This window comes from Lepisosteus oculatus, chromosome 14 (genome assembly GCF_040954835.1).
Source record: "Lepisosteus oculatus isolate fLepOcu1 chromosome 14, fLepOcu1.hap2, whole genome shotgun sequence".
NCBI classification, from domain to species: domain Eukaryota; kingdom Metazoa; phylum Chordata; class Actinopteri; order Semionotiformes; family Lepisosteidae; genus Lepisosteus; species Lepisosteus oculatus.
Window position 1 is genome coordinate 39981999 of NC_090709.1, and position 25566 is coordinate 40007564.

Consider the following 25566-nt stretch of genomic DNA (forward strand, 5'->3'; position numbering starts at 1 on the left):
CACGTGGATTTCATTATTTGTATTGGCTTTGGCAACACGGATTGTACCCATCGGTCACGCTGATAAAGCACCGTGAATTGTGAGAGAGAGAAAGAGAGAGATCCTGTTTACTGTCCGGCGAGTTTCACACACGCACACGCACACGCACAGAGAGACGGGGGTGCAGCCGGCACGAATAAAATCTGCTTTCAAAATATTTGTTTGTTTTTTTAAAAAAAAAATCAGCATTTGGGAAGAAGGCGATTCACGCGCGGGCAGCCGTGACGCGCCGCTCCCGCCGGAAGTGTCTTATAAATATTATTCGACATCGAAATATTCGAGAGAGGGGGGCTGAGTCTTTCACCCTCCCCGATACCCCCTCCGCCGCCACAAACCGGGGCAGAGAAACACGCGTGAAACCCCCCACTCCTCCGTTTTATTAGCGTGTCTGTACCCCCGGGCCGAGGGAGACCCACGCCGACAGGGACACGAATCGTGGGGGGGGGGTGTTTGGGATTCGCTCATATCAGAGAAAGACCACCAGAACCGAGTCCGGGAGCCGGTTCGGTCCCGTGTTGCTCCTGAAGGAGGAGGAGGAGGAGGGGGGAGAGACGCCGGTCCACTCGCGGCGTGGGCGTGAGGAGGAGAGAAACCAAACAGATCCACGGCACAGAGGCAACGGGACGGCGTGATAATGAAGGCGGCGCGAGGCGTGGGGCCACATCCCCCCCACCCCCCCCTCGGCCGGGGAGAGAGAGGGAGAGGAGGAGAGAGGGAGAGGAGGAGTAGAGAAGAGGGGGGAGAGAGGGAGGAGGAAAGGAGAGAGAGGAGAGGGGTAGGAGATTCCCGAAGTAGGAGAAATCCGTCTAACGGAGCGCGGGGTGGGAGGAGAGAGAGAGGAGAGAGGAAGAGGAGAAAACGGGGAACCGGAGAGCTCGCGGGGGTGTTTGAGGGGGCGGAAGAGGAAGAGGGGGGTTATAACCCGCAGGGTAAAAGCAGCCGCCCGCTGTCCGCCCGGTCCGGTCCGCTCCGCTCCGCCTCCCGGAACCGACTCGCGGTGCGGGCGCGCCTGGACACGCGGGGCGTGGGCTCCGTGTCCGGCTGCGACTTGATTCGCGCTCGAGAAGGAGAAGAAAAGCGTCTCTCGCGTCGGAGCCGGCGCGCCCAGGTTTCTGTTATTATTATTATTATTATTATTTTATTTATATTATTATTGTTGTTGTTGTTGTTCCTTGCTGTGGCGGGGGAGATTGTGCGTGGAAGTGGGGAACCGGGGGAAGGCGTCGCCCCGGTCACCGCGAGACAAAGCGGGGTCTCTCTCTCTCTCTCTCTGTGTCTCTGTGGTTCACACGACTCGCGGGGAAGCGGCGCGTCGCCGGCCCGCTCGTGACCGCGGGGTGGGCGTGTGGTTGCGTGGTGGTGGTGGTGGTGGTGGTGGGGGGGGTCAGTGGTTTTATTTCCTTTGTTGAAACCGCCGTGCCGCTGACGCGCCCGCGAGCCGTGGACGAGGGTAAACACGCGCGGCCAGTTCGTCAGGTTGAGGGTCCGAGAGAGAGACGTGTGTGTGTGTGTGTGTGTGTGTGTGTGTGGGTGGGTGGGTGGGTGTGGGGTGGGGGGCTCTTAAACGGGTCCGTGGAGCTGCCCCCCAACGCCCCGTGTTTTTAATAGCGAGCCGCTTCCGCGAGTCCTGGACACTTCCTCTGCTCCCACGGAGGGAGTTTCAACAAGCCGGCTGCCGCGCCTCGGGCTGAGACACGACACAGCCGAAAGCGTCTCTCCCGTCTCCTGTCTCCTCTTCCTGCTCGCTGTTGAAACCTCTCCTCTCTCCTGTCTCCTGTCTCCTGTCTCCTCTTCCTTCTCGCTGTTGAAACCTCTCCTGTCTCCTGTCTCCTCTTCCTGCTCGCTGTTGAAACCTCTCCTCTCCCTGTCTCCTGTCTCCTCTTCCTGCTCACTGTTGAAACCTCTCCTCTCTCCTTTCTCCTGTCTCCTCTTCCTGCTCGCTGTTGAAACCTCTCCTCTCTCCTTTCTCCTGTCTCCTCTTCCTGCTCGCTGTTGAAACCTCTCTCCTGTCTCCTGTCTCCTCTTCCTGCTTGCTGTTGAAACCTCTCTCCTGTCTCCTGTCTTCTCTTCCTGCTTGCTGTTGAAACCTCTCCTGTCTCCTGTCTCCTGTCTCCTCTTCCTGCTTGCTGTTGAAACCTCTCTCCTGTCTCCTGTCTTCTCTTCCTGCTTGCTGTTGAAACCTCTCTCCTGTCTCCTGTCTTCTGTCTCCTCTTCCTGCTTGCTGTTGAAACCTCTCTCCTGTCTCCTGTCTTCTGTCTCCTCTTCCTGCTTGCTGTTGAAACCTCTCCTGTCTCCTGTCTCCTGTCTCCTCTTCCTGCTTGCTGTTGAAACCTCTCTCCTGTCTCCCGTCTCCTCTTCCTGCTTGCTGTTGAAACCTCTCCTGTCTCCTGTCTCCTGTCTCCTCTTCCTGCTCGCTGTTGAAACCTCTCCTGTCTCCTGTCTCCTGTCTCCTGTCTCCTCTTCCTGCTCACTGTTGAAACCTCTCCCCTCTCCCCTCTCCCCTCTCCCCTCTCTCCTCTCTCTCAGGGACAGCAGCAGCAGTGATCCGTGGTCCCGGGTCCGAGAGGGAAGAGGGACAGAAGAGTGTCCAGCGCCTCTCCCGTCTCCCGGCTCTGTCTGTCCGGGCCTCCCCTCCCCCCCCCCCCCCCCCAGAGCTCCGGTTCTGTGGCTCGGCACCAGGACTCGCACCCCTCTCTCTCAGAGCGGTATTGGGGTACCCCTGCCCCTGCTCTCTCTCTCTGAGCGGGATTGGGGTGTCCCTGCCCCCGCTCTCTCTCTCTGAGCGGTGTTGGGGTGTCCCTGCCCCCGCTCTCTCTGTCTCTCAGCGGTATTGGGGTGTCCCTGCCCCCGCTCTCTCTCTCTCAGCGGTATTGGGGTGTCCCTGCCCCCGCTCTCTCTCTCTCAGCGGTATTGGGGTGTCCCTGCCCCCCCCCCCCCCCCCAGACGATGGCCGGCGTCTCCCCCTACGGCCGCTTCACGCACGCGGTGGTCCGCGGTATCCCCGAGTCCTTCGGGCAGGAGGGGGGCGCGGCGCCGGCGGCGGTGGACCTGGCCAAGGCGCAGCGGCAGCTCGGGGTGCTGACGGGGGCGCTGCGGCAGAAGGTGGGGCTCCAGGTGCTCGAGGTGCCCGCCGACCCCCGGCTGCCCGAGAGCTGGCGGCTCGAGGACCTGGCCGTCGTCCAGGGCGACACGGCGCTCGTCACCCGGCCCTTCCGGCAGCAGAGGCGCGGAGAGGTACCCCGGCCGCCGGCGCACTGCGTCACTGCGTCACTGCGTCACTGCGTCACTGCGTCACTGCGTCACCGGATCACTGCACACTGCACACTGTGTCACTGCGTCACTATATCACTGCACACTGCTTCACTGTATCACCGGATCACTGCACACTCTGTCACTGCACACTGCGTCACTATATCACCGGATCACTGCACACTGCGTCACTGCGTCACTGTATCACCGGATCACTGCACACTGCGTCACTGCGTCACTGCGTCACTGCGTCACTGCATCACTGCACACTGTGTCACTGCGTCACTATATCACTGCGTCACTGTGTCACTGTATTACCACATCACTGCCACACTGCACACTGCACACGGCGTCACTGCATCACTTTGTCACTGCATCACTGCACACGGCGTCCCTGCGTCACTGTATCACTGGATCACTGCTCACTGTGTCACTGGATCACCGCCATGCTGTGTCACTGCGTCACTGTACGATGCGTCACTGCACACTGCATCGTTGTACAATGCACACTGTATCACTGCGTCACTGCACACTCGCTGTGTCATTTTCGCTGCGCCACTCCACACTGTATCACTGCATCACTGCACACTCTAGACTGTCGCTGCACAGTGCATCTCTGAACACTGCATCGCTGTATCACTGCACACTGCATCTCTGCACACTGTATTATATTACAGCACACTGTATCACAATGGACTCTTCACTGCACACTGTACTGCATCACTGCACACTGCATCTCTGCACACTATTATATTACAGCACACTGTACTGTATCACTGCACACTGCATCTCTGCACACTGTATTATATTACAGCACACTGTATCACAATGGACTCTTCACTGCACACTGTACTGTATCACTGCACACTGCATCTCTGCACACTATTATATTTCAGCACACTGTATCACAATGGACTCTTCACTGCACACTGCATCTCTGCACACTGTATTATTACAGCACACTGTATCACAATGCACTGCACACTGCACACTGTACTGTATCACTGCACACTGCATCTCTGCACACTATTATATTTCAGCACACTGTATCACAATGGACTCTTCACTGCGCACTGTACTGTATCACTGCACACTGCATCTCTGCACACTGTATTATATTACAGCACACTGTATCACAATGGACTCTTCACTGCGCACTGTACTGTATCACTGCACACTGCATCTCTGCACACTATTATATTACAGCACACTGTACTGTATCACTGCACACTGCATCTCTGCACACTGTATTATATTACAGCACACTGTATCACAATGGACTCTTCACTGCACACTGTACTGTATCACTGCACACTGCATCTCTGCACACTATTATATTTCAGCACACTGTATCACAATGGACTCTTCACTGCACACTGCATCTCTGCACACTGTATTATATTACAGCACACTGTATCACAATGCACTGCACACTGCACACTGTACTGTATCACTGCACACTGCATCTCTGCACACTATTATATTTCAGCACACTGTATCACAATGGACTCTTCACTGCGCACTGTACTGTATCACTGCACACTGCATCTCTGCACACTGTATTATATTACAGCACACTGTATCACAATGGACTCTTCACTGCGCACTGTACTGTATCACTGCACACTGCATCTCTGCACACTATTATATTACAGCACACTGTACTGTATCACTGCACACTGCATCTCTGCACACTGTATTATATTACAGCACACTGTATCACAATGGACTCTTCACTGCACACTGTACTGTATCACTGCACACTGCATCTCTGCACACTATTATATTTCAGCACACTGTATCACAATGGACTCTTCACTGCACACTGCATCTCTGCACACTGTATTATATTACAGCACACTGTATCACAATGCACTGCACACTGCACACTGTACTGTATCACTGCACACTGCATCTCTGCACACTGTATTATATTACAGCACACTGTATCACAATGGACTCTTCACTGCGCACTGTACTGTATCACTGCACACTGCATCTCTGCACACTGTATTATATTACAGCACACTGTATCACAATGGACTCTTCACTGCGCACTGTACTGAATCACTGCACACTGCATCTCTGCACACTGTATTATATTACAGCACACTGTATCACAATGGACTCTTCACTGCGCACTGTACTGAATCACTGCACACTGCATCTCTGCACACTGTATTATATTACAGCACACTGTATCACTATGGACTCTTCACTGCACACTGTACTGCATCTCTGCACACTGTATCGCTGCGCTGGTGTCGAGGCTGTCCTCAGCCGGCTGTCCCAGCAGCAGATGGAGATCACAGATGAACTCGAATTGCGTCTCGTGCCAAGGGGAGCGCAAACGAACACCGTGGTTCATATGGTGAAGTGTGGCCTGGGGCGCCCCCTGGTGGCCGGACGCAGTAGGAAGCTGGCGCCCGGCAACGCGCTGTCCCTCAGTAACACTGACCCCAATCTGGGGATTAGACCTGCTGCACGTAGGCCCAGGGTCCAGACACCGACTGAGCGAGCTGTCTGCAGCTGTAATAACATCTGCACGTGTGTGTGTGTGTGCGTGCGTGTGCGTGTTCCTACTCTTCCTGCTCGTCTGCGGTTTCGGGAAACGGGTCGGATCCGAGCTGTAGGGCTCTGTGGTCCGGTCCTGCTCCACCACCGCAGTGTTGAACCTCCTCGGGCAGGCAGACCAGTAGGATCGGGCTCAGTGAGCAGTGCCTCTGGAGCCCCAGTGTCCAGGCCGAGGCAGTGAGGCAGGTGCCCTGTGCTGACTGTGTGTGCTCTGTGCTGACTGTGTGTGCTCTGTGCACAGGCTGAGGTGGTGAGGCAGGTGCCCTGTGCTGACTGTGTGTGCTCTGTGCTGACTGTGTGTGCTCTGTGCACAGACTGAGGCAGTAAGGCAGGTGCCCTGTGCTGACTGTGTGTGCCCTGTGCTGACTGTGTGTGCTCTGTGCGCAGGCTGAGGCGGTGAGGCAGGTGCCCTGTGCTGACTGTGTGTGATCTGTGCTGACTGTGTGCCCTGTGCGCAGGCTGAGGCGGTGAGGCAGGTGCTCTGTGCTGACTGTGTGTGCTCTGTGCGCAGGCTGAGGCGGTGAGGCAGGTGCCCTGTGCTGACTGTGTGTGCTCTGTGCTGACTGTGTGTGCTCTGTGCGCAGGCTGAGGCGGTGAGGCAGGTGCCCTGTGCTGACTGTGTGTGCTCTGTGCGCAGGCTGAGGCAGTGAGGCAGGTGCCCTGTGCTGACTGTGTGTGCTCTGTGCGCAGGCTGAGGCGGTGAGGCAGGTGCCCTGTGCTGACTGTGTGTGCTCTGTGCGCAGGCTGAGGCGGTGAGGCAGGTGCCCTGTGCTGACTGTGTGTGCTCTGTGCGCAGGCTGAGGCGGTGAGGCAGGTGCCCTGTGCTGACTGTGTGTGCTCTGTGCGCAGGCTGAGGCGGTGAGGCAGGTGCCCTGTGCTGACTGTGTGTGCTCTGTGCGCAGGCTGAGGCGGTGAGGCAGGTGTCCTGTGCTGACTGTGTGTGCTCTGTGCGCAGGCTGAGGCGGTGAGGCAGGTGCCCTGTGCTGACTGTGTGTGCTCTGTGCGCAGGCTGAGGCGGTGAGGCAGGTGCCCTGTGCTGACTGTGTGTGCTCTGTGCGCAGGCTGAGGCGGTGAGGCAGGTGCCCTGTGCTGACTGTGTGTGCCCTGTGCTGACTGTGTGTGCTCTGTGCGCAGGCTGAGGCGGTGAGGCAGGTGCCCTGTGCTGACTGTGTGTGCTCTGTGCGCAGGCTGAGGCGGTGAGGCAGGTGCCCTGTGCTGACTGTGTGTGCTCTGTGCTGACTGTGTGTGCTCTGTGCACAGGCTGAGGTGGTGAGGCAGGTGCCCTGTGCTGACTGTGTGTGCTCTGTGCTGACTGTGTGTGCTCTGTGCGCAGGCTGAGGCGGTGAGGCAGGTGCCCTGTGCTGACTGTGTGTGCTCTGTGCTGACTGTGTGTGCTCTGTGCGCAGGCTGAGGTGGTGAGGCAGGTGCCCTGTGCTGACTGTGTGTGCTCTGTGCTGACTGTGTGTGCTCTGTGCGCAGGCTGAGGTGGTGAGGCAGGTGCTCTGTGCTGACTGTGTGTGCTCTGTGCTGACTGTGTGTGCTCTGTGCGCAGGCTGAGGCGGTGAGGCAGGTGCCCTGTGCTGACTGTGTGTGCTCTGTGCGCAGGCTGAGGCAGTAAGGCAGGTGCCCTGTGCTGACTGTGTGTGCTCTGTGCTGACTGTATGCTCTGTGCGCAGGCTGAGGCGGTGAGGCAGGTGCCCTGTGCTGACTGTGTGTGCTCTGTGCTGACTGTGTGTGCTCTGTGCTGACTGTGTGTGCTCTGTGCACAGACTGAGGCAGTAAGGCAGGTGCCCTGTGCTGACTGTGTGTGCCCTGTGCTGACTGTGTGTGCCCTGTGCGCAGGCTGAGGCGGTGAGGCAGGTGTCCTGTGCTGACTGTGTGTGCCCTGTGCGCAGGCTGAGGCGGTGAGGCAGGTGTCCTGTGCTGACTGTGTGTGCTCTGTGCGCAGGCTGAGGCAGTGAGGCAGGTGCCCTGTGCTGACTGTGTGTGCCCTGTGCGCAGGCTGAGGCGGTGAGGCAGGTGCCCTGTGCTGACTGTGTGTGCCCTGTGCTGACTGTGTGTGCTCTGTGCGCAGGCTGAGGCGGTGAGGCAGGTGCTCTCAGAGCTGAAGCTGCGGGTGGTCGAGGTGACGGACGAGGGAGCCACACTCGATGGCAGCGATGTCCTGTTCACAGGTATGCCCGCCACCCACACCTGAGCTGGACTGGGCTGGACTGGACTGGGCTGGGCTGGGCCAGATCCTGCACACCAGTGAGCCGGACTGGACCGGACTGGACTGGGCCAGATCCTGCACACCAGTGAGCCGGACTGGACTGGACCGGACTGGGCTGGGCCAGATCCTGCACACCAGTGAGCCGGACTGGACCGGACTGGACTGGGCCAGATCCTGCACACCAGTGAGCTGGACTGGACTGGACTGGGCCAAATCCTGCACACCAGTGAGCCAGACTGGACTGGACTGGACCAGATCCTGCACACCAGTGAGCCGGACCGGACTGGACTGGACTGGACTGGGCCAGATCCTGCACACCAGTGCGCTGGACTGGACTGGACTGGGCCAGATCCTGCACACCAGTGAGCCGGACTGGACTGGACTGGACTGGGCCAGATCCTGCACACCAGCGAGCAGGACTGGACTGGGCCAGATCCTGCACACCAGCGAGCTGGACTGGACTGGACTGGACTGGACTGGACTGGGCCAGATCCTGGACACCAGCGAGCTGGGCTGGCCCAGTCTGAGCCAGAAAAGTGGACCTGGACTAGGATGACCCCAAGGTGGTCAGTCCCGACCTGACTGCAAGTCTCAGGGACTGCTGCAGATCTGAGCGCGGGTTCGACTGCTCACCCAGCTGTGGTGGGGGTGGGCAGACTGACCCCTGGCTCTTTCCCCCGTTGCAGGGAGGGAGTTCTTCGTGGGCATTTCTTCCCACACAAACCACAAGGGGGCAGAAGCAGTGGCCGATACCTTCAGGGTGAGTGGACTGTCTGTATGAACCCCTCAATCTCTCTCAGTGCAGTGTTCATGTACTGGAGTGTCCAGTCAGTGTGTCTGTGTGAACCCCTCTCTCTCTCAGTGCAGTGTTCATGTACTGGAGTGTCCAGTCAGTCAGTGTGTCTGTATGAACCCCTCTCTCTCTCAGTGCAGTGTTCATGTACTGGAGTGTCCAGTCAGTGTGTGTGTATGAACCCCTCTCTCTCTCAGGGCAGTGTTCATGTACTGGAGTGTCCAGTCAGTGTGTCTGTATGAACCCCTCTCTCTCTCAGTGCAGTGTTCATGTACTGGAGTGTCCAGTCAGTGTGTCTGTGTGAACCCCTCTCTCTCAGTGCAGTGTTCATGTACTGGAGTGTCCAGTCAGTGTGTCTGTGTGAACCCCTCTCTCTCTCAGTGCAGTGTTCATGTACTGGAGTGTCCAGTCAGTGTGTGTGTATGAACCCCTCTCTCTCTCAGTGCAGTGTTCATGTACTGGAGTGTCCAGTCAGTGTGTCTGTGTGAACCCCTCTCTCTCTCAGTGCAGTGTTCATGTACTGGAGTGTCCAGTCAGTGTGTGTGTATGAACCCCTCTCTCTCTCAGTGCAGTGTTCATGTACTGGAGTGTCCAGTCAGTGTGTGTGTATGAACCCCTCTCTCTCTCAGTGCAGTGTTCATGTACTGGAGTGTCCAGTCAGTGTGTGTGTGAACCCCTCTCTCTCTCAGTGCAGTGTTCATGTACTGGAGTGTCCAGTCAGTGTGTGTGTATGAACCCCTCTCTCTCTCAGTGCAGTGTTCATGTCCTGGAGTGTCCAGTCAGTGTGTGTGTATGAACCCCTCTCTCTCTCAGTGCAGTGTTCATGTACTGGAGTGTCCAGTCAGTGTGTCTGTATGAACCCCTCTCTCTCTCAGTGCAGTGTTCATGTACTGGAGTGTCCAGTCAGTGTGTCTGTATGAACCCCTCTCTCTCTCAGTGCAGTGTTCATGTACTGGAGTGTCCAGTCAGGGTGTGTGTATGAACCCCTCTCTCTCTCAGTGCAGTGTTCATGTACTGGAGTGTCCAGTCAGTGTGTCTGTATGAACCCCTCTCTCTCTCAGTGCAGTGTTCATGTACTGGAGTGTCCAGTCAGTGTGTGTGTATTAATCCCTGTCTCTCTCTCTCTCAGGACTTTGCTGTGTCCACAGTACCAGTCTATGGAGAGACACACCTGAAGAGTTTCTGTACGATGGGTGGGCCGGACACCCTGGTGATTGGGAGCAGTGAGGGGGCTAGGAAGGCTCTGAAGGTCAGTGGAGCTCAAGAGAGCGGACATGTGCTACAGGAGGACAGTCCTGTGCAGATCCAGGCTGTGTCCAGTCTGTCCACAGTAACACAGCGCTGGGACTGTCCTGCAGCTCTTGTACCCCGTCCAGACACGTGTGATACAGGAGGACAGTCCTGTGCAGATCCAGGCTGTGTCCAGTCTGTCCACAGTAACACAGCGCTGGGACTGTCCTGCAGCTCTTGTACCCCGTCCAGACACGTGTGATACAGGAGGACAGTCCTGTGCAGATCCAGGCTGTGTCCAGTCTGTCCACAGTAACACAGCGCTGGGACTGTCCTGCAGTTCTTGTACCCCGTCCAGACACGTGTGATACAGGAGGACAGTCCTGTGCAGATCCAGGCTGTGTCCAGTCTGTCCACAGTAACACAGCGCTGGGACTGTCCTGCAGCTCTTGTACCCCGTCCAGCCACGTGTGATACAGGAGGACAGTCCTGTGCAGATCCAGGCTGTGTCCAGTCTGTCCACAGTAACACAGCGCTGGGACTGTCCTGCAGTTCTTGTACCCCGTCCAGCCACGTGTGATACAGGAGGACAGTCCTGTGCAGATCCAGGCTGTGTCCAGTCTGTCCACAGTAACACAGCGCTGGGACTGTCCTGCAGCTCTTGTACCCCGTCCAGACACGTGTGCTACAGGAGGACAGTCCTGTGCAGATCCAGGCTGTGTCCAGTCTGTCCACAGTAACACAGCGCTGGGACTGTCCTGCAGCTCTTGTACCCCGTCCAGACACGTGTGATACAGGAGGACAGTCCTGTGCAGATCCAGGCTGTGTCCAGTCTGTCTACAGTAACACAGCGCTGGGACTGTCCTGCAGCTCTTGTACCCCGTCCAGACACGTGTGATACAGGAGGACAGTCCTGTGCAGATCCAGGCTGTGTCCAGTCTGTCCACAGTAACACAGCGCTGGGACTGTCCTGCAGCTCTTGTACCCCGTCCAGACACGTGTGATACAGGAGGACAGTCCTGTGCAGATCCAGGCTGTGTCCAGGCGTGTTTGTGAATTCACTAGCTGACTGACAGGGGAGAGTTTGGCTGAGAGATTGGTAATTTAGGACAGTTTGAAGTCTGGGGTTTGTTACTAGGGGGGGTGGGGGGGTTCTGTCTCTGGGCTCTCGAACCCTGGCCTGCGCTGACCCCGTGTCCCCACCCCCCCCCCCACCGCCGCAGACGATGGGCCAGCTGACTGACCACCACTACGAGATCCTGAGCGTTCCCGACGACGACGCGGCGAACTGCGTGTTCGTGCGCGGGCCGGCGCGGACCGGCTTCCTGCTGCACCGCCCCGCCGAGGAGCACCCCCAGAGCGCAGCCGTGAGTCCCACTGCGGGCCGGGGAGCCCCCCGTGGTGTGCCTGGCGGCCCTGTCTGACTGTCCCCTCGTGCGTGTGCGTGTACGCACGACTGTCCCCTCGTGCACGACTGCCCTCGTGCGTGTTTGTGGCTGTCCCCTTGTGTGACTGTCCCCTCGTGCGTGTGCGTGTACGCACGACTGTCCCCTCGTGCGCGACTGCCCTCGTGCATGTTTGTGGCTGTCCCCTCGTGTGCGACTGCCCTTGTGCGTGTGTACACGATTGTGGCCCCATGCGTGTGCGCACGTGACTGTCCCCTTGTGTGACTGTCCCCTCGTGCATGTGCGTGCGTGCGACTGTCCTCTCGTGCGCGATTGTCTCCTCGTGTGTGTGCGTGTGTGCATGCAACTGTCCCCACGTGCGTGACCTTCCCTCATGCACATGCGCGACTGTCCTCTCGTGCGCGACTGTCCCCTCGTGTGAATGCACGTGTGCGACTGTCCCCTCGTGCGTCATTTTCCCCTCGTGCGTGTGCGTGCGTGCATGACTGTCCCCTTGTGTGAGACTGCCCTCGTGCATGTGTACACGATTGTGGCCCCACACGTGTGCGCATGTGACTGTCCTCGTGCACGACTGTCCCCTCGTGCGTGTGTGTATGGGATTGTCGTGCATGTCCCCTCGTGCATGTCCGCGCGTGACTGTCCTCGAAATTGACTATCCCCTCGTGTGTGTGCGTGTGTGCATGCGACTGTCCCCTCGTGCGCGACTGTCCCCTCGTGCGCCTGCACGTGCGCGACTGTCCCCTCGTGCGCATGCACGTGTGCGACCGTCCCCTTGTGCGTCATTGTCCCCTCGCGCGTGTGCGTGGCTCTGCTGGTACGGGCGTGCGTGTCACGATTCGCCTGGTGTGTGCGTTTGTGCGAGCTCTCTTTCTGCTGGGCCCGTGAACTTTCCCCTGTCGGCCCAGCTGCTTGTCCTAACCCCCCCTCCTCCTCCTCCTCCCTCCTCCCAGGCCTTCCAGAAGCTGACCGACTGCACCCTGCTGCCCACCGCCTGCAGCGAAGCCGCCAAGCTGGGGGGCGGCCTGTCCTCCTTCTGCCTCCTCATCAACCGCAAACCAGAGCTCTAGCCCCTCCCGCCGCGGGCTGCAGCCAATCGGTGGGGGAGAAGCGGAACACGGCCAGCTGGGGGGGAGGGGCCCAGCGGTGTGGCCACGCCCACCTGCCATCGGGTGGGAGGAGCTCCACTGACGAAGCCCCGCCCCTACTCCCCCAAATAGGGGTTCAGGAGAGCCACTTGCAACAGGAAAACCTTTTTCATATCCGTTCAGAATTTGTACGAGCAACTATTTTTCCTATCTTTCTCCGGTGGGGGGTGTCTGTTTTTTCTTTTGTGTGTCTGTTTCTCTCTCTCTCTCTCTCCCTAGGGAAAAGCGCTCCGGTTTCCCAGTTGTGTCCCGGTGGTCGCGTTGGGACGGATTGTTTTTGTCGATGGGGGCTAGCGTCCCCGAGATCGAGCGCGGTGGGAGGGAGGAGTGAGGAAGAGGAGGCTGGGGGGTGGCGGGGGGGACAAATGATGAAGGAGCCAGTGGAATCGGGACCACACGTCCTTTAGTGTTGCCTTAGAGTAGACAGGAGTGCAGCTGATCTTTTTTTTTTATAATGGGAACACATTAAAACGTTCAACTGTTGAAGCTGTGAGTGGCGTCTGTCTGTGTATCGGAGAGATGGGAACACCGGTCACACATTAGGACTGGAGAGGAGCCAGGGTATCGGCTTCAACCACAGGGCTGGGCAGCCTGTTCCCCACCCCCACCCCCCTCTGTGTACAGTAGGGCCTCCTGTCCTGACTGGAGGAGCTCACCCAGCTGTGTCTGGAGAGAAGCCAGGGTATCGGCTTCAACAACAGGGCTGGGCAGCTTGTTCCCCACCCCCACCCCCCTCTATGTACAGTAGAGCCTCCTGTCCTGACTGGAGGAGCTCACCCAGCTGTGTCTGGAGAGAAGCCAGGGTATCGGCTTCAACAACAGGGCTGGGCAGCTTGTTCCCCACCCCCACCCCCCTCTATGTACAGTAGAGCCTCCTGTCCTGACTGGAGGAGCTCACCCAGCTGTGTCTGGAGAGAAGCCAGGGTATCGGCTTCAACCACAGGGCTGGGCAGCCTGTTCCCCACCCCCACCCCCCTCTATGTACAGTACAGCCTCCTGTCTTGACTGGAGGAGCTCACCAAGCTGTGTCTGGAGAGAAGCCAGGGTATCGGCTTCAACCACAGGGCTGGGCAGCCTGTTCCCCACCCCCGCCCCCCTCTGTGTACAGTAGAGCCTCCTGTCCTGACTGGAGGAGCTCACCAAGCTGTGTCTGGAGAGAAGCCAGGGTATCGGCTTCAACCACAGGGCTGGGCAGCCTGTTCCCCACCCCCGCCCCCCTCTGTGTACAGTAGAGCCTCCTGTCTTGACTGGAGGAGCTCACCAAGCTGTGTCTGGAGAGAAGCCAGGGTATCGGCTTCAACCACAGGGCTGGGCAGCCTGTTCCCCACCCCCACCCCCCTCTGTGTACAGCAGAGCCTCCTGTCCTGTCCTCCGCTGGCTCAGTAGTGTGGAGAGGGAGAGACAGACTGTCTCCGGCTGCCATCGAGAAGTTGTCCACCCGCGCTGCAGAGCAGAGAGAGGGTGATGGTGATGTAAGGGGATGTTATTGTACTGTGTCACATCGAAACCTGACTCTGAGGAGTCTCTGCTCATAACGAGGTGGGGTGGCGTCCCCTTCAGAGTGGAATGTAATCATCATAATAATAATAATAACAATATTAATAATCACTCCTCACACATCTAGAGCTCTTCTCTGGACTCTCCACTCAGAGCTCTTCCCAGGTCAGGGGACACTCTCACCCAGCTCACAGACCCCTGGGGCCCAGCAGGGGGCGCTCTCACCCAGCTCACAGACCCCTGGGGCCCAGCAGGGGGCGCTCTCACCCAGCTCACAGACCCCTGGAGCCCAGTAGGGGGCGCTCTCACCCAGCTCACAGACCCCTGGAGCCCAGCAGGGGGCGCTCTCAGGGGAGAGGAGAGCAGAGGGATGGAGCCAGTTCAGAGAGGGGGGTGATTAGGAGGACATGTTGGGTCAAGACCAGGGAGGTATTTGACCAGGACACTGGGGTAACACCCCTACTCTCCTCGAGAGACACCCCGGGATTGTTAATGAGCGCAATGGCCACGGGCCGTATTTGTTAACCTGAAGTGGGGGCGTACGGGAAGTTTGTTTTTGTTTTGCCGATGGCGGCAGCAGTTCTTCGTGGCCACTAGGTGGCGGTGCAGGATCAGCAAACCCCTCGGCCCGCTCGGCAAATGGAAGGACAAGTTTTGTTTTGTTTTTTAATTCGCAAGGGGGGCCGAATTCATGTCCTTGCACAGAGCACACAGAAAGCACACAGCACAGAAGTCACGCAGAACACAGAGCACATAGAAAGCACACCGCACAGAAATCACGCAGAACACAGAGCACACAGAAAGCACACCGCACAGAAATCACGCAGAACACAGAGCACACAGAAAGCACACCGCACAGAAATCACGCAGAACACAGAGCACACAGAAAGCACACAGCACACAGAGAGCACACAGCACAGAAATCACGCAGAACACAGAGCAGACAGAAAGCACACCGCACACAGAAAGCACGCAGAACACACAGCAAACAGAAAGCACACACCGCACACAGAAATCACAGCAAACAGAAAGCACACCGCACACAGAAATCACGCAGAACACAAAGCACACAGAAAGCACACAGAGCAGAAAGCAAAAGGACGGCGAGTGTCTGTGTTTCAGACCCGTCTCGTTGGCTGCATGCGAGGAGCTTCATTAGAACCCGAGCTCATTCGCGCGAACGTGACTGTTGCTGTCGGGCGCAGGGTGGGCATGTCCCACAAGGTACTCTCCCCCGGAAAAGACTCTTCCGTCAGACGTGTTTTCTGTGACCGTGATAGAGACGGGACTGAAACGGTAGTGAAACTGTGTTTTTCCTAACTTCAAAACCAGCTGAAGTGTTCGATTTTTATAGATCTATATTTATTTAAGTCCCTTGCTTCTGTTGATCGCTTTAAAAAATGCTTTCCGCCGTACAGCTATTCCAGGCGAGATAGTTTTAGGACAGGACGTGTTGTTCTTCCCTATTCGGGACGGTCGCACGCTCTCGGCAAGCCGAGATAAAACCACAGGCCGCCGGCTCCGGGTCCGAGCCCCGTGTCCCGATCGCGGGACCTGACGTGAGTGTCCCCTGTGGTCGCCTGACCTCACGGGGGACCGCCCTTCCTGGGTCCAGCAGGAGGAAGTACGCTCGCTCTCAACGGTGTATCGATTAATCGATAGCTGCGAATAGCCGAGTCTTATTGGCGTGGGGGACCATCCTGAACACTTGTGCGAGGCTGGGATCCTGATTTTTGCAGGTAAGCGGGGCTCAAGTATTTTTCTCAGCTTTGTGAGAACTGCTACATGCGCTATAATATATCAGGCTACAGTGGAAATAGTCTTATAATGTAAATATGCACGTTTTAATGGAGCTCATTCAATTATCTCATTGCTGTAAGGGCACATAGCAAAATGCCGGGGAGAAAACACATATCTTTTTCGGGGCTGGGGTTTGTGTGATCGGTGTTATTGTGAAGCTTCTCAGCTTCCTATTTCGTTTTTATCAGCCAGGCTGGGCTCTCAAGGAAGCCCCGAGAGAGAGCTCTCACCTGAGTAAGGTCTTTATTTCAGTACTGCAATATTGGGAGCCCCGCTGTCACTCCGCAGAGTGAGTCAGAGATCAACCTGCTACAGGCAGTACGGGCTTTTTATAAACAGGTTGTAACGCAGTGGGAAAATACAGCACTTAAGTCCCTTTCTAATACTTTCTAATACTTTTCTAATACTTTCGAATACTTTCCTCTGGACAAGAAAGATTAGAGATTAGAGACCCCCGACACTGATCTGTCTGGTGTGGGCTCCACTGGAGAGACACCCCCCACTGATCTGTCTGGTGTGGGGTCTGACAGAGAGAACCCCCCACTGATCTGTCTGGTGCGCATTTTGGGGTTCCTAACATCTGCATAACATCCGGGCTGTGATCCTTTTTGAAGCGCGTATTGACTGTGCGAGAGAGAGAGGGGGGCACAGGGATGTCTGAGCAGAGCCACCCGCCCTCTGCTCAGCTTGTGGTGACGTGACCCCTGACAGAATTAAAACTGAGAGGTCGGACTATAGGGTCACAGTAACCCCTGGACGCTATAGGAACTGATACTTCTATACGCGGTAGCTGTATATAGAGACTGATCTCAAAAAGACGCGGTGTGTAACTTTTCTTGGCTCCCTTGTTCAGGGAATTCTGCGGGAAATGTTTTGTTCAGAGAGAAGTGAAAGGGAAATGAAGTTAAACCAACCCACGAGATTTTCTAGTTCCCCATTTTGATGGTTTTCTGTTTGCACGTCTCAGATTCCGTGAGAACGGCCGCCAGGACCAACACCGCGCCCTTCCTGACAAGTAGATTTTTTAAAAAATATTTTTTTAATGAAAATGTATAAAGAATTTACAAATACAAATACAACCAGAGGATCAAAACAGGTACAAGAAAACAAACAGAAAAATAAACAATTAACCGCCAGAGGTAATAAGTAAGTTATGTGATCAAATTGTATTTTTTTTTACATCTATCATATGTTTATTATTTCTCACATTTTTAATAGAATTTAAATAGTGTTTCAGCTCCACCTCAGACGTACTAAAAAGGGGAGTATTGTTAGACCATTTGGATTTATGGATGTGAAATTTACCCAGAATGATTAATAAATGGAAAAAAAAAGAAATACAATTCCTGACCAGTAGAAATTCCTTCTCTAATTCAGGACGCGATGAGTAAGTTTAGTAAAGGAATCACGGCGACGGCCGCACTGATTGGACTTTGATAGGTGACATCATTAGCGTCTGATTTCCTGGACTGACATTAAACCTGCCGCTGGTGTCCCTGTCCTCTCTCTCTCTCTCTTCGATACTTGAAACAACAGCGACAACCCAAAATATCGTTTTTCGTATTTTTGTTGATCGATATTTTTTTTCTGACTAATCAGAAAGTTTAAGGAGAGTTCACCCGTTTGAAAACCGCGACTCCGCTTTTTGCCGGTAAGTGAAATTAAACTTTTTTTTACGTCCACCGTGTTTTAAGTCCGTCTTTCGCAGTCGACCGAGGAATTTGCGCGTGTAGCTCTAGATCAGGGGAGTGAAGGACTCGGATCTTTATTGTTTCTGTACACACGAGTGTCAAACAAGTGAAAAACGTATTTTCTCTTTAATACTTTGAGCTTTCGGTTTCATTTCGTCGGCCATTTCATGTCGCTTAATTGATGAGGAATGAAAATAAAAATCTGTACAATTCCGAAAGCCTTGTCGTTATATATAAACGACTGGATGAGCTCCTCCAGTCAGGACAGGAGGCTCTTCTGTACACAGAGGAGGGTGGGGGTGGGGAACAGGCTGCCCAGCCCTGTGGTTGAAGCCGATACCCTGGCTTCTCTCCAGACACAGCTGGGTGAGCTCCTCCAGTCAGGACAGGAGGCTCTTCTGTACACAGAGGGGGGTGGGGGTGGGGAACAAGCAGCACGGCTGGGATGTTGACTTCTTTAAAGTCATGTCTAAGCAAGATCAAGTTGAGGTTTATTCTCATACTTACGTGAGTTTCATGAAAACTCCAGAGCGCATCCGTTACACGGTTTGTACATTGCTGCATTCCGTTCAGTGTTCAAAGAGTCGGCGAAAACTATGCACAGGACCGGTTTCTGCAGGCTCACGTCAAGACAGCCGTGTGTTTGGAAAGTCCTATCATCTCTACTTGTCACAGACACGGCGAGAAACACGCGTGTAACCCGGGAAAGCTCATCACCGGACACGGTGTTGTACTTCCTGTTTACAAAAGACAGAACATGTGCCCCGTTAGAATATTTTTTCCCCCAAAACAGAGGAGTGCGAGGATATCCTGCTGTTGTTAAAGTCACTGTGCACGGGACAATATCACTGCATTTACGGTTCAATGTCACTTACAGTATTTGTATAGCATGCAACATCGTGCACAGATCAACTATTGTGTTTTTAACAGAATCATTTTCTCGTATAAACCGAGTTTGTTGTTTTTGTTTTTCTGGTAGCTGACATGAGGATCTTTCTCATTCTGCCCATTCTGATGACTTTCCCACAGGGTAAGTAGAGCTAAAAAAGGTTCAATCAAAGAACTCTTTCAGTTCGGGAGCCCCTCACGATGATGCGAATGCAAGCGTATATATCCTCTCGCTGCGGAAATCTGAAAGGTGAAACAAAATGCCGATGAAATGGAATTTTACTGGACCTCAGAAATGTCATGGCAAAAAGTCAAACTTCACACCTCCAACATGTTCCGGAGTTGAACACGGTCAAGACGTTCGTATGAATCTCATCAAGTCGGTTTCGAGTTCAGTTGTGTAACTGACACTGGGATGGGAAAACAAATCCAGAAGTTGTGTTGCCAGTTGTGTTGCTGTCTCTCTCTCTCCAGTGTGTATCTGTCAGGGGGTGTCTAGTTCTGTCACTGTGTCTCTCTGTCTCTCCAGTGTGTGTCTGTGAGGGGGTGTCTAGTTGTGTTTCTGTGTCTCTCTCTCTCCATTGTGTGTCTGTCAGGGGGTGTCTAGTTGTGTTGCTGTGTCTCTCTCTCCAGTGTGTGTCTGTGAGGGGTTGTCTAGTTGTGTTGCTGTGTCTCTCTCTCTCCAGTGTGTGTCTGTGAGGGGGTGTCTAGTTGTGTCTCTCCAGTGTGTGTCTGTGAGGGGGTGTCTAGTTGTGTCACTGTGTCTCTCTCTCCAGTGTGTGTCTGTGAGGGGATGTCCAGTTGTGTCACTGTGTCTCTCTCTCCAGTGTGTGTCTGTGAGGGGGTGTCTAGTTGTGTCACTGTGTCTCTCTCTCCAGTGTGTGTCTGTCAGGGGGTGTCCAGTTGTGTCGCTGTGTCTCTCTCTCCAGTGCCTGTCTGTGAGGGGGTGTCCAGTTGTGTTGCTGTGTGTCTCAGTCTTTCTTCGCTGTGTTTTGCAGTTTCTCTGACTCTCCGAGAATCGGCACCAGTCGGTGACCCAGTCACTCTGCCTTGCATTGGAAAAGCAGCTTCACACCTCCCTGCAGACCAGCTTCAGATCAAGTGGGAGCTCCCTTCCAGACCTGTGTGGGATTTAATCAATGGAAAAAACTACACTGGCCCTGGGTTCGAGAACAGAGTCGAGGTGGCCAGAGAGAAGATCGGAGAGGGTGACTTCTCTCTGACGATACACCATACAAAGCTCTCTGATGAAGGCACTTACTCCTGTTTTTATCAGGGAAGGGATTACCAGGAAGCTGTGTTTCTTCAGGAAGTTACGCTCATTCTGAGAGGTAACCACTCCTCAATTTCAAAGTGATGCCTCTTTATCTCTTCATCCTTAAACCCAGTGTGGCCTCCTGTCCACTCCCAGTGTGACTGGGCTAACGATCCAGGAACTTCCAGTGCTTTCCATGCCTGGACAGAATTCCAATCCACTGCCTGGGCCTAGTGGGGAGTCAGTCAGTGAGCCCAGTCGCACTGGGGTTAGAATGGAGACCTGCTACTCATTGTTTCAAACTTGCGTTGAATACAGATTTCTGTCACTAGCAATAGTGAGGCTCTCCTTCTGAGTTTTACCTTAAGGCTTTGACCTCTTTCTCTCCCAATGTATACAAGGTACTGGACACATTTTATACAAGGCTGTATGTAGTGCGATGACCTGTGTCTCTCTCAGCTCATACAGAGACCCGCAGTGTGAAGCCTGGAGAAGATCTCTCAGTCCCTGTGTTCGCTGATGAGGTGGAGGTGCTGTTTAACAACACTGTGGTTTATCCGAAGAGCTCAGACACCCAACAAGATCGTGTCTCAGTGCGGGAGGGATACCTGATCATACACAGAGTCACACAGGCTGATCAGGGAAGCTACACTGTGAGAGACAGGAGTACCAAGAGGGCCGTCAGTGTCATCACTGTCACTGTCGAAGGTAACATGAGCATCCAATATAAATATTCCTCCACTGCTCAAAACTTTCAACATCTTTTCATTTCTGAAAACACAGCTTTAACTGAATGTGTGTTGTAATTGATTTTTCAACTCCATGAATGCTTGCTGTGTAAATATTGAATAACACAACGGTTTGGTATCATGTCCAAGTGAAGATAATGTTAGTAGCTACCCTCTCTGTGGTCTGGGAGTCTTAACCTTTTGTGTTAATTTTGACATTTTGCTTAAATATTTAAAACCACTACTTATTTGAAATACTGCACTGTTTAGTTCAGAGTGACCAATATGTACAGGACATTTAAGTAAAACAGCAACTGAGAAAGTCACAAAAAACAAATAAATTAAATCTGCTCATTTGTTAGTTAGTTTTCTTGAGAAGTGTTTAGGTTCACAAAATGTATTAATCATGACAGTGGTAGATACTGTAGTGTGTAACAATTATTCTGTTTCTTTCTACCACCAGACACCAAGAAACAATCACAAGATTCAGATAAAAGTAAGTGTTAAATATCTCTTATAATATAAAGTAACACTATCATTGGGTGAGTTTTGTACTGTATATGATGTATGTCCAGCTGATTTGTCAAGAAACTAGACCACGTTAAACCAGTCCTGTTACTACAGGAGTTGTCCTGTTACAATAGGAGCTCCAGTCCCAGTGCAGTAGACCAGTCTGTTACAATAGGAGCTCCAGTCCCAGTCCAGTAGAACAGTCTGTTACAATAGGAGCTCCAGTCCCAGTGCAGTAGACCAGTCTGTTACAATAGGAGCTCCAGTCCCAGTCCAGTAGAACAGTCTGTTACAATAGGAGCTCCAGTCCCAGTCCAGTAGAACAGTCTGTTACAATAGGAGCTCCAGTCCCAGTCCAGTAGACCAGTCTGTTACAATAGGAGCTCCAGTCCCAGTGCAGTAGACCAGTCTGTTACAATAGGAGCTCCAGTCCCAGTCCAGTAGACCAGTCTGTTACAATAGGAGCTCCAGTCCCAGTGCAGTAGAACAGTCTGTTACAATAGGAGCTCCAGTCCCAGTGCAGTAGGACAGTCTGTTACAATAGGAGCTCCAGTCCCAGTCCAGTAGACCAGTCCTGTTACAATAGGAGCTCCAGTCCCAGTGCAGTAGAACAGTCTGTTACAATAGGAGCTCCAGTCCCAGTGCAGTAGAACAGTCTGTTACAGTAGGAGCTCCAGTCCCAGTGCAGTAGACCAGTCTGTTACAATAGGAGCTCCAGTCCCAGTGCAGTAGACCAGTCTGTTACAATAGGAGCTCCAGTCCCAGTCCAGTAGGACAGTCTGTTACAATAGGAGCTCCAGTCCCAGTCCAGTAGACCAGTCTGTTACAATAGGAGCTCCAGTCCCAGTCCAGTAGACCAGTCTGTTACAATAGGAGCTCCAGTCCCAGTGCAGTAGAACAGTCTGTTACAATAGGAGCTCCAGTCCCAGTCCAGTAGACCAGTCTGTTACAATAGGAGCTCCAGTCCCAGTCCAGTAGAACAGTCTGTTACAATAGGAGCTCCAGTCCCAGTCCAGTAGACCAGTCTGTTACAATAGGAGCTCCAGTCCCAGTCCAGTAGACCAGTCTGTTACAATAGGAGCTCCAGTCCCAGTGCAGTAGAACAGTCTGTTACAATAGGAGCTCCAGTCCCAGTCCAGTAGACCAGTCTGTTACAATAGGAGCTCCAGTCCCAGTCCAGTAGAACAGTCTGTTACAATAGGAGCTCCAGTCCCAGTGCAGTAGACCAGTCTGTTACAATAGGAGCTCCAGTCCCAGTGCAGTAGAACAGTCTGTTACAATAGGAGCTCCAGTCCCAGTGCAGTAGACCAGTCTGTTACTGTTGCTGTGTTTCCCTGCAGGCTCTGACCAGGGAGACGGGTCTACTGGTGTGACAGGAGGTGTCCTGGGAGCTGCAGTGGGTCTGGCAGCAGCAGTAGCAGTAGCAGTAGCAGCAGCAGCAGCAGTAGCTGCAGGAGTTGGTATCCGGTTGTGTAGGAGGAGGAATCCGCAGGATAGACCACCACCAGGAGGACAACAGCCAGCCCAGGATGGGGAAAACCCAGAGATTATTCCTCTTAATAATTAACAATCAGGACCAGCTGACAGCAGGTGAATTGTTTGATCAGAAGAAGAGATCAGACAGAAGAACTGAGGGAGTTATCAGACACTGAAGACAGACAGGAGTCCAGACACTCAGGGCTCCTGGAGGGACTCATTCCTGCTCAGTGTGTCTGTCAGACTCCGTCAGCTCTGTCACTTTCTGTGGTCTGGAACTGTGGATATGGACACTGTGAACACCTGTGAAAAGATCAGTATTCTACCACTGTGCAGGATAAACACTAGAGAATGAGAATTAAAACCCTTCTAGCTCTGTAACTGTTGGATTGACCTGTGTGCTCTTCATCTGTGGCTAAGGAAACTGTTCACACCTGTGAGAAGATAAACTAACACTACCTACATGTTTTTTTGTTACTGATTTTTGTGTTTGTTTTTTTTTACAAATTACTGTAATTTCAGAATCACTAAATGTAAAGTATGTATGATTTTTCACCTTGGAAATATTGCTCACATTAACATTAACTCCTTCCTCTGTGGGCTTCATTCTAATGTTAGCACAATTGTACATACATACATGGGTGTAGCGTTAAAAAAAAAAAAACTACCTGGCGCTTAAAATAATTATCTGACTTACGCTATACTCAGACTCACTAACAATATTAAAAAATAAGATTGGTGAGTTGGTCTACAAAAACTCTTCTGGCATATAAACGGATTTATACCCCTGACACCACACAACCTCTGTACTGTTGACAACGTGTTTTTTTTTCTTTTTCATTCACTTGATGCTACCTTTGTTCACTCAAGTTCTGACATTTGTACACTTATATGTACAACCCCCCTGTTTGTTGTATTTACTAAAATAAAAACTTTTAATAAAACAACAACAAAAGAAATCTCTTGCCGGGGCTACTGGTCGCGTCTGTTTTTACGTCACTTCCGGGTAAGCGAACAGGCGCTCCGCGTTCCTGCGAGCGAGCATGCGCGCCTTACACCTGGATTAAATCAACGAGTTAGTGGGGAAAAACAACGTACCTCAAAAGACACTCCTTTTACTTATTTTTTTTAATAACCCCTGCATGCATGTTAATATGTTATAGGGCCCCTCCTTAACACAGACTCTGGGCAGTTTCCACTCCGTTGAGGGGGGAATCTGGCATGGGAAGACAGGTCTGCTTGCACCAGTGACCGGGAGAGGGGCTCTCGGTCGCAGCTGCAAACAAAGATCTTTCCCTAACCCCTCTTGAAGAAGGTTTCAGTTGCAGGAGAGAGCAGTGCCCAGGACGTGATTCTAGTGTTCTAGTCTCTGGTGTTCCCAGTCTCGTAATCGACCCCCCTCCGTCAGAGCGGCCCAGACCTGGACCTGGAGACCCCCAGAGTAATCAGACCCACAGCTGGCCGCTCTGAATCCTGGGAGCGGCAGACCAGCAGGCTGTGGATCCCTGATGAAGAATAATAATAATAATGTCTTACACTTATAGAGCGCTTTTCTGGACACTCCACTCAAAGTGCTTTACAGGTCATGGGGATCCCCTCCACCCCCACCAGTGTGTACCCCACCTCGATGATGTGACGGCAGCCATAGTGCGCCAGTACACTCTCCACACACCAGCTCTCAGTGGGGAGGAGAGCAGAGTGATGAAGCCAGTTCAAAGATGGGAATTATTAGGAGGCCATGACTGGTAAATGGGAAATTTGGCCAGGACGCTGGGGTGACACCCCTACTCTTCTCGAGAGACACCCCGGGATTCTTAATGAGCACAGAGAGTCAGGACCTCGGTTTGACGTCTCATCCGAAGGACGGCGCCTGTTTACAGTCCAGTGTCCCTGTCACTATACTGGGGCATCAGGACCCACACAGAGCGCAGGGTGAGAGCGCCCCCTGCTGGCCCCACTCACACCTCCTCCAGCAGCAGCCTCAGCTCTCCTCCCAGGAGTCTCCCCTCCAGGTACTGGCCAGGCTCACACCTGCTGGGCTCCAGTGGGCTGCCAGTTGTGAGTTGTAGGGTGATGTGGCTGCTGGCCTGTATGGTCTGGTTTAGGTTTTGGTACTTTTTATTTGATCTTTTTGTTTATCGCTATGTGATACAGGTGCCTTCTGAATAGGTTTTTATGTATCACTACAATTATACACGGCAGCTGTAAGTATCTTTGACCAAAGAGGGATGTGATGTGCAAGACAGGCAGGGCATTGAACTGGTCAGAATGATCAATCGGTATTGATCCCTGTTGAATGTCGAGCCAGAAGCACAGACTCCCAGCTGCCTTCCTGACTCACTGAGAAGGAAATAAAACTCTCTTCCTTCAGATTTAATAGTGTAATAGTTGTGTCAAACATGTACGTTTTTTTATAAAATAACTACAATGGACAATATTTTATCAGATATTTGTCTAGAAATGCAGGATATATCTGAATTTGTCAAAACGACCAAGCACCGATGTTACGAATACTTCCTACAGGGACAAGTTAACATCTTTCATCACGCGGGTCTGTGTACTGTCCTGTAATTGTAGTGGCCCACAGACTGTCTCTTTCAGAGTTTCCTGACACAAGCTCTTTTTATAAAGTCTTCTGGATGTCACAGACTGCCAGAACACTAAAAACAAGTATCTCTCTACAGGACTGCACTGAGCCCTGTGTCTTGTGAGGGGGTATTCTCTCTCCTCAGTGTCATAAAGTCATAAATTTCCCAAATTATCACTTGGAAAAGCATTGCAGAATATAACTTTTGTCAGGACACACACACACACCCTGGACAGGACACCAGTCCATCACAGGACACACACACACACACACACACCCTGGACAGGACACCAGTCCATCACAGGACACACACACACACACACCCTGGACAGGACACCAGTCCATCACAGGACACACACACACTCACACACCCTGGACAGGACACCAGTCCATCACAGGACACACACACACTCACACACCCTGGAGAGGACACTCACGCCAGGGCCAATTTTCCTCAGAAGCCAATGAACTCACCAGCATGTCTTT

At 53.3% G+C, this 25566-nt stretch overlaps 2 protein-coding genes across 4 annotated transcripts; both read left to right on the forward strand.

Annotated features, from left to right (window-relative positions):
• Positions 1–784: 784 nt before the first annotated feature.
• On the forward strand, positions 785–13134 carry ddah2 (DDAH family member 2, ADMA-independent). The gene is made up of 7 exons (XM_069198506.1): positions 785–1147; positions 2566–3273; positions 7937–8036; positions 8761–8834; positions 9997–10116; positions 11321–11464; positions 12454–13134. Exons 2-7 carry the CDS (start codon positions 2986–2988, stop codon positions 12568–12570), a joined length of 843 nt encoding a protein of 280 aa, XP_069054607.1. The 5' UTR covers positions 785–1147; positions 2566–2985; the 3' UTR covers positions 12571–13134.
• Positions 13135–14912: 1778 nt separating this feature from the next.
• LOC138242403 (CD276 antigen-like) lies at positions 14913–23392 on the forward strand. Of its 3 annotated transcripts, XM_069197871.1 has the most exons (7): positions 14914–15884; positions 17545–17596; positions 18616–18666; positions 19523–19855; positions 20239–20487; positions 20971–21003; positions 22358–23392. In XM_069197871.1, exons 3-7 carry the CDS (start codon positions 18621–18623, stop codon positions 22582–22584), a joined length of 888 nt encoding a protein of 295 aa, XP_069053972.1. In that variant the 5' UTR covers positions 14914–15884; positions 17545–17596; positions 18616–18620; the 3' UTR covers positions 22585–23392. The 3 variants fall into 3 exon arrangements, with proteins under 3 accessions (XP_069053973.1, XP_069053972.1, XP_069053971.1); XM_069197872.1 differs by lacking the exon at positions 17545–17596 and having other exon boundaries at positions 14913–15884; XM_069197870.1 differs by lacking the exon at positions 14914–15884 and having other exon boundaries at positions 15891–17596.
• Positions 23393–25566: the final 2174 nt, after the last annotated feature.

Coding starts and splice junctions, on each gene's coding strand:
- ddah2 (XM_069198506.1), top strand. CDS start 2,986: ATGGCCGGCGTCTCCCCCTACGGCCGCTTCACGCACGCGGTGGTCCGC. Junction 10,117..11,320: donor GGGCTAGGAAGGCTCTGAAG/GTCAGTGGAGCT, acceptor CCACCGCCGCAG/ACGATGGGCCAGCTGACTGA. Junction 11,465..12,453: donor AGCACCCCCAGAGCGCAGCC/GTGAGTCCCACT, acceptor CCCTCCTCCCAG/GCCTTCCAGAAGCTGACCGA.
- LOC138242403 (XM_069197872.1), top strand. CDS start 18,621: ATGAGGATCTTTCTCATTCTGCCCATTCTGATGACTTTCCCACAGG. Junction 18,667..19,522: donor TCTGATGACTTTCCCACAGG/GTAAGTAGAGCT, acceptor TGTGTTTTGCAG/TTTCTCTGACTCTCCGAGAA. Junction 21,004..22,357: donor ATCACAAGATTCAGATAAAA/GTAAGTGTTAAA, acceptor GTTTCCCTGCAG/GCTCTGACCAGGGAGACGGG.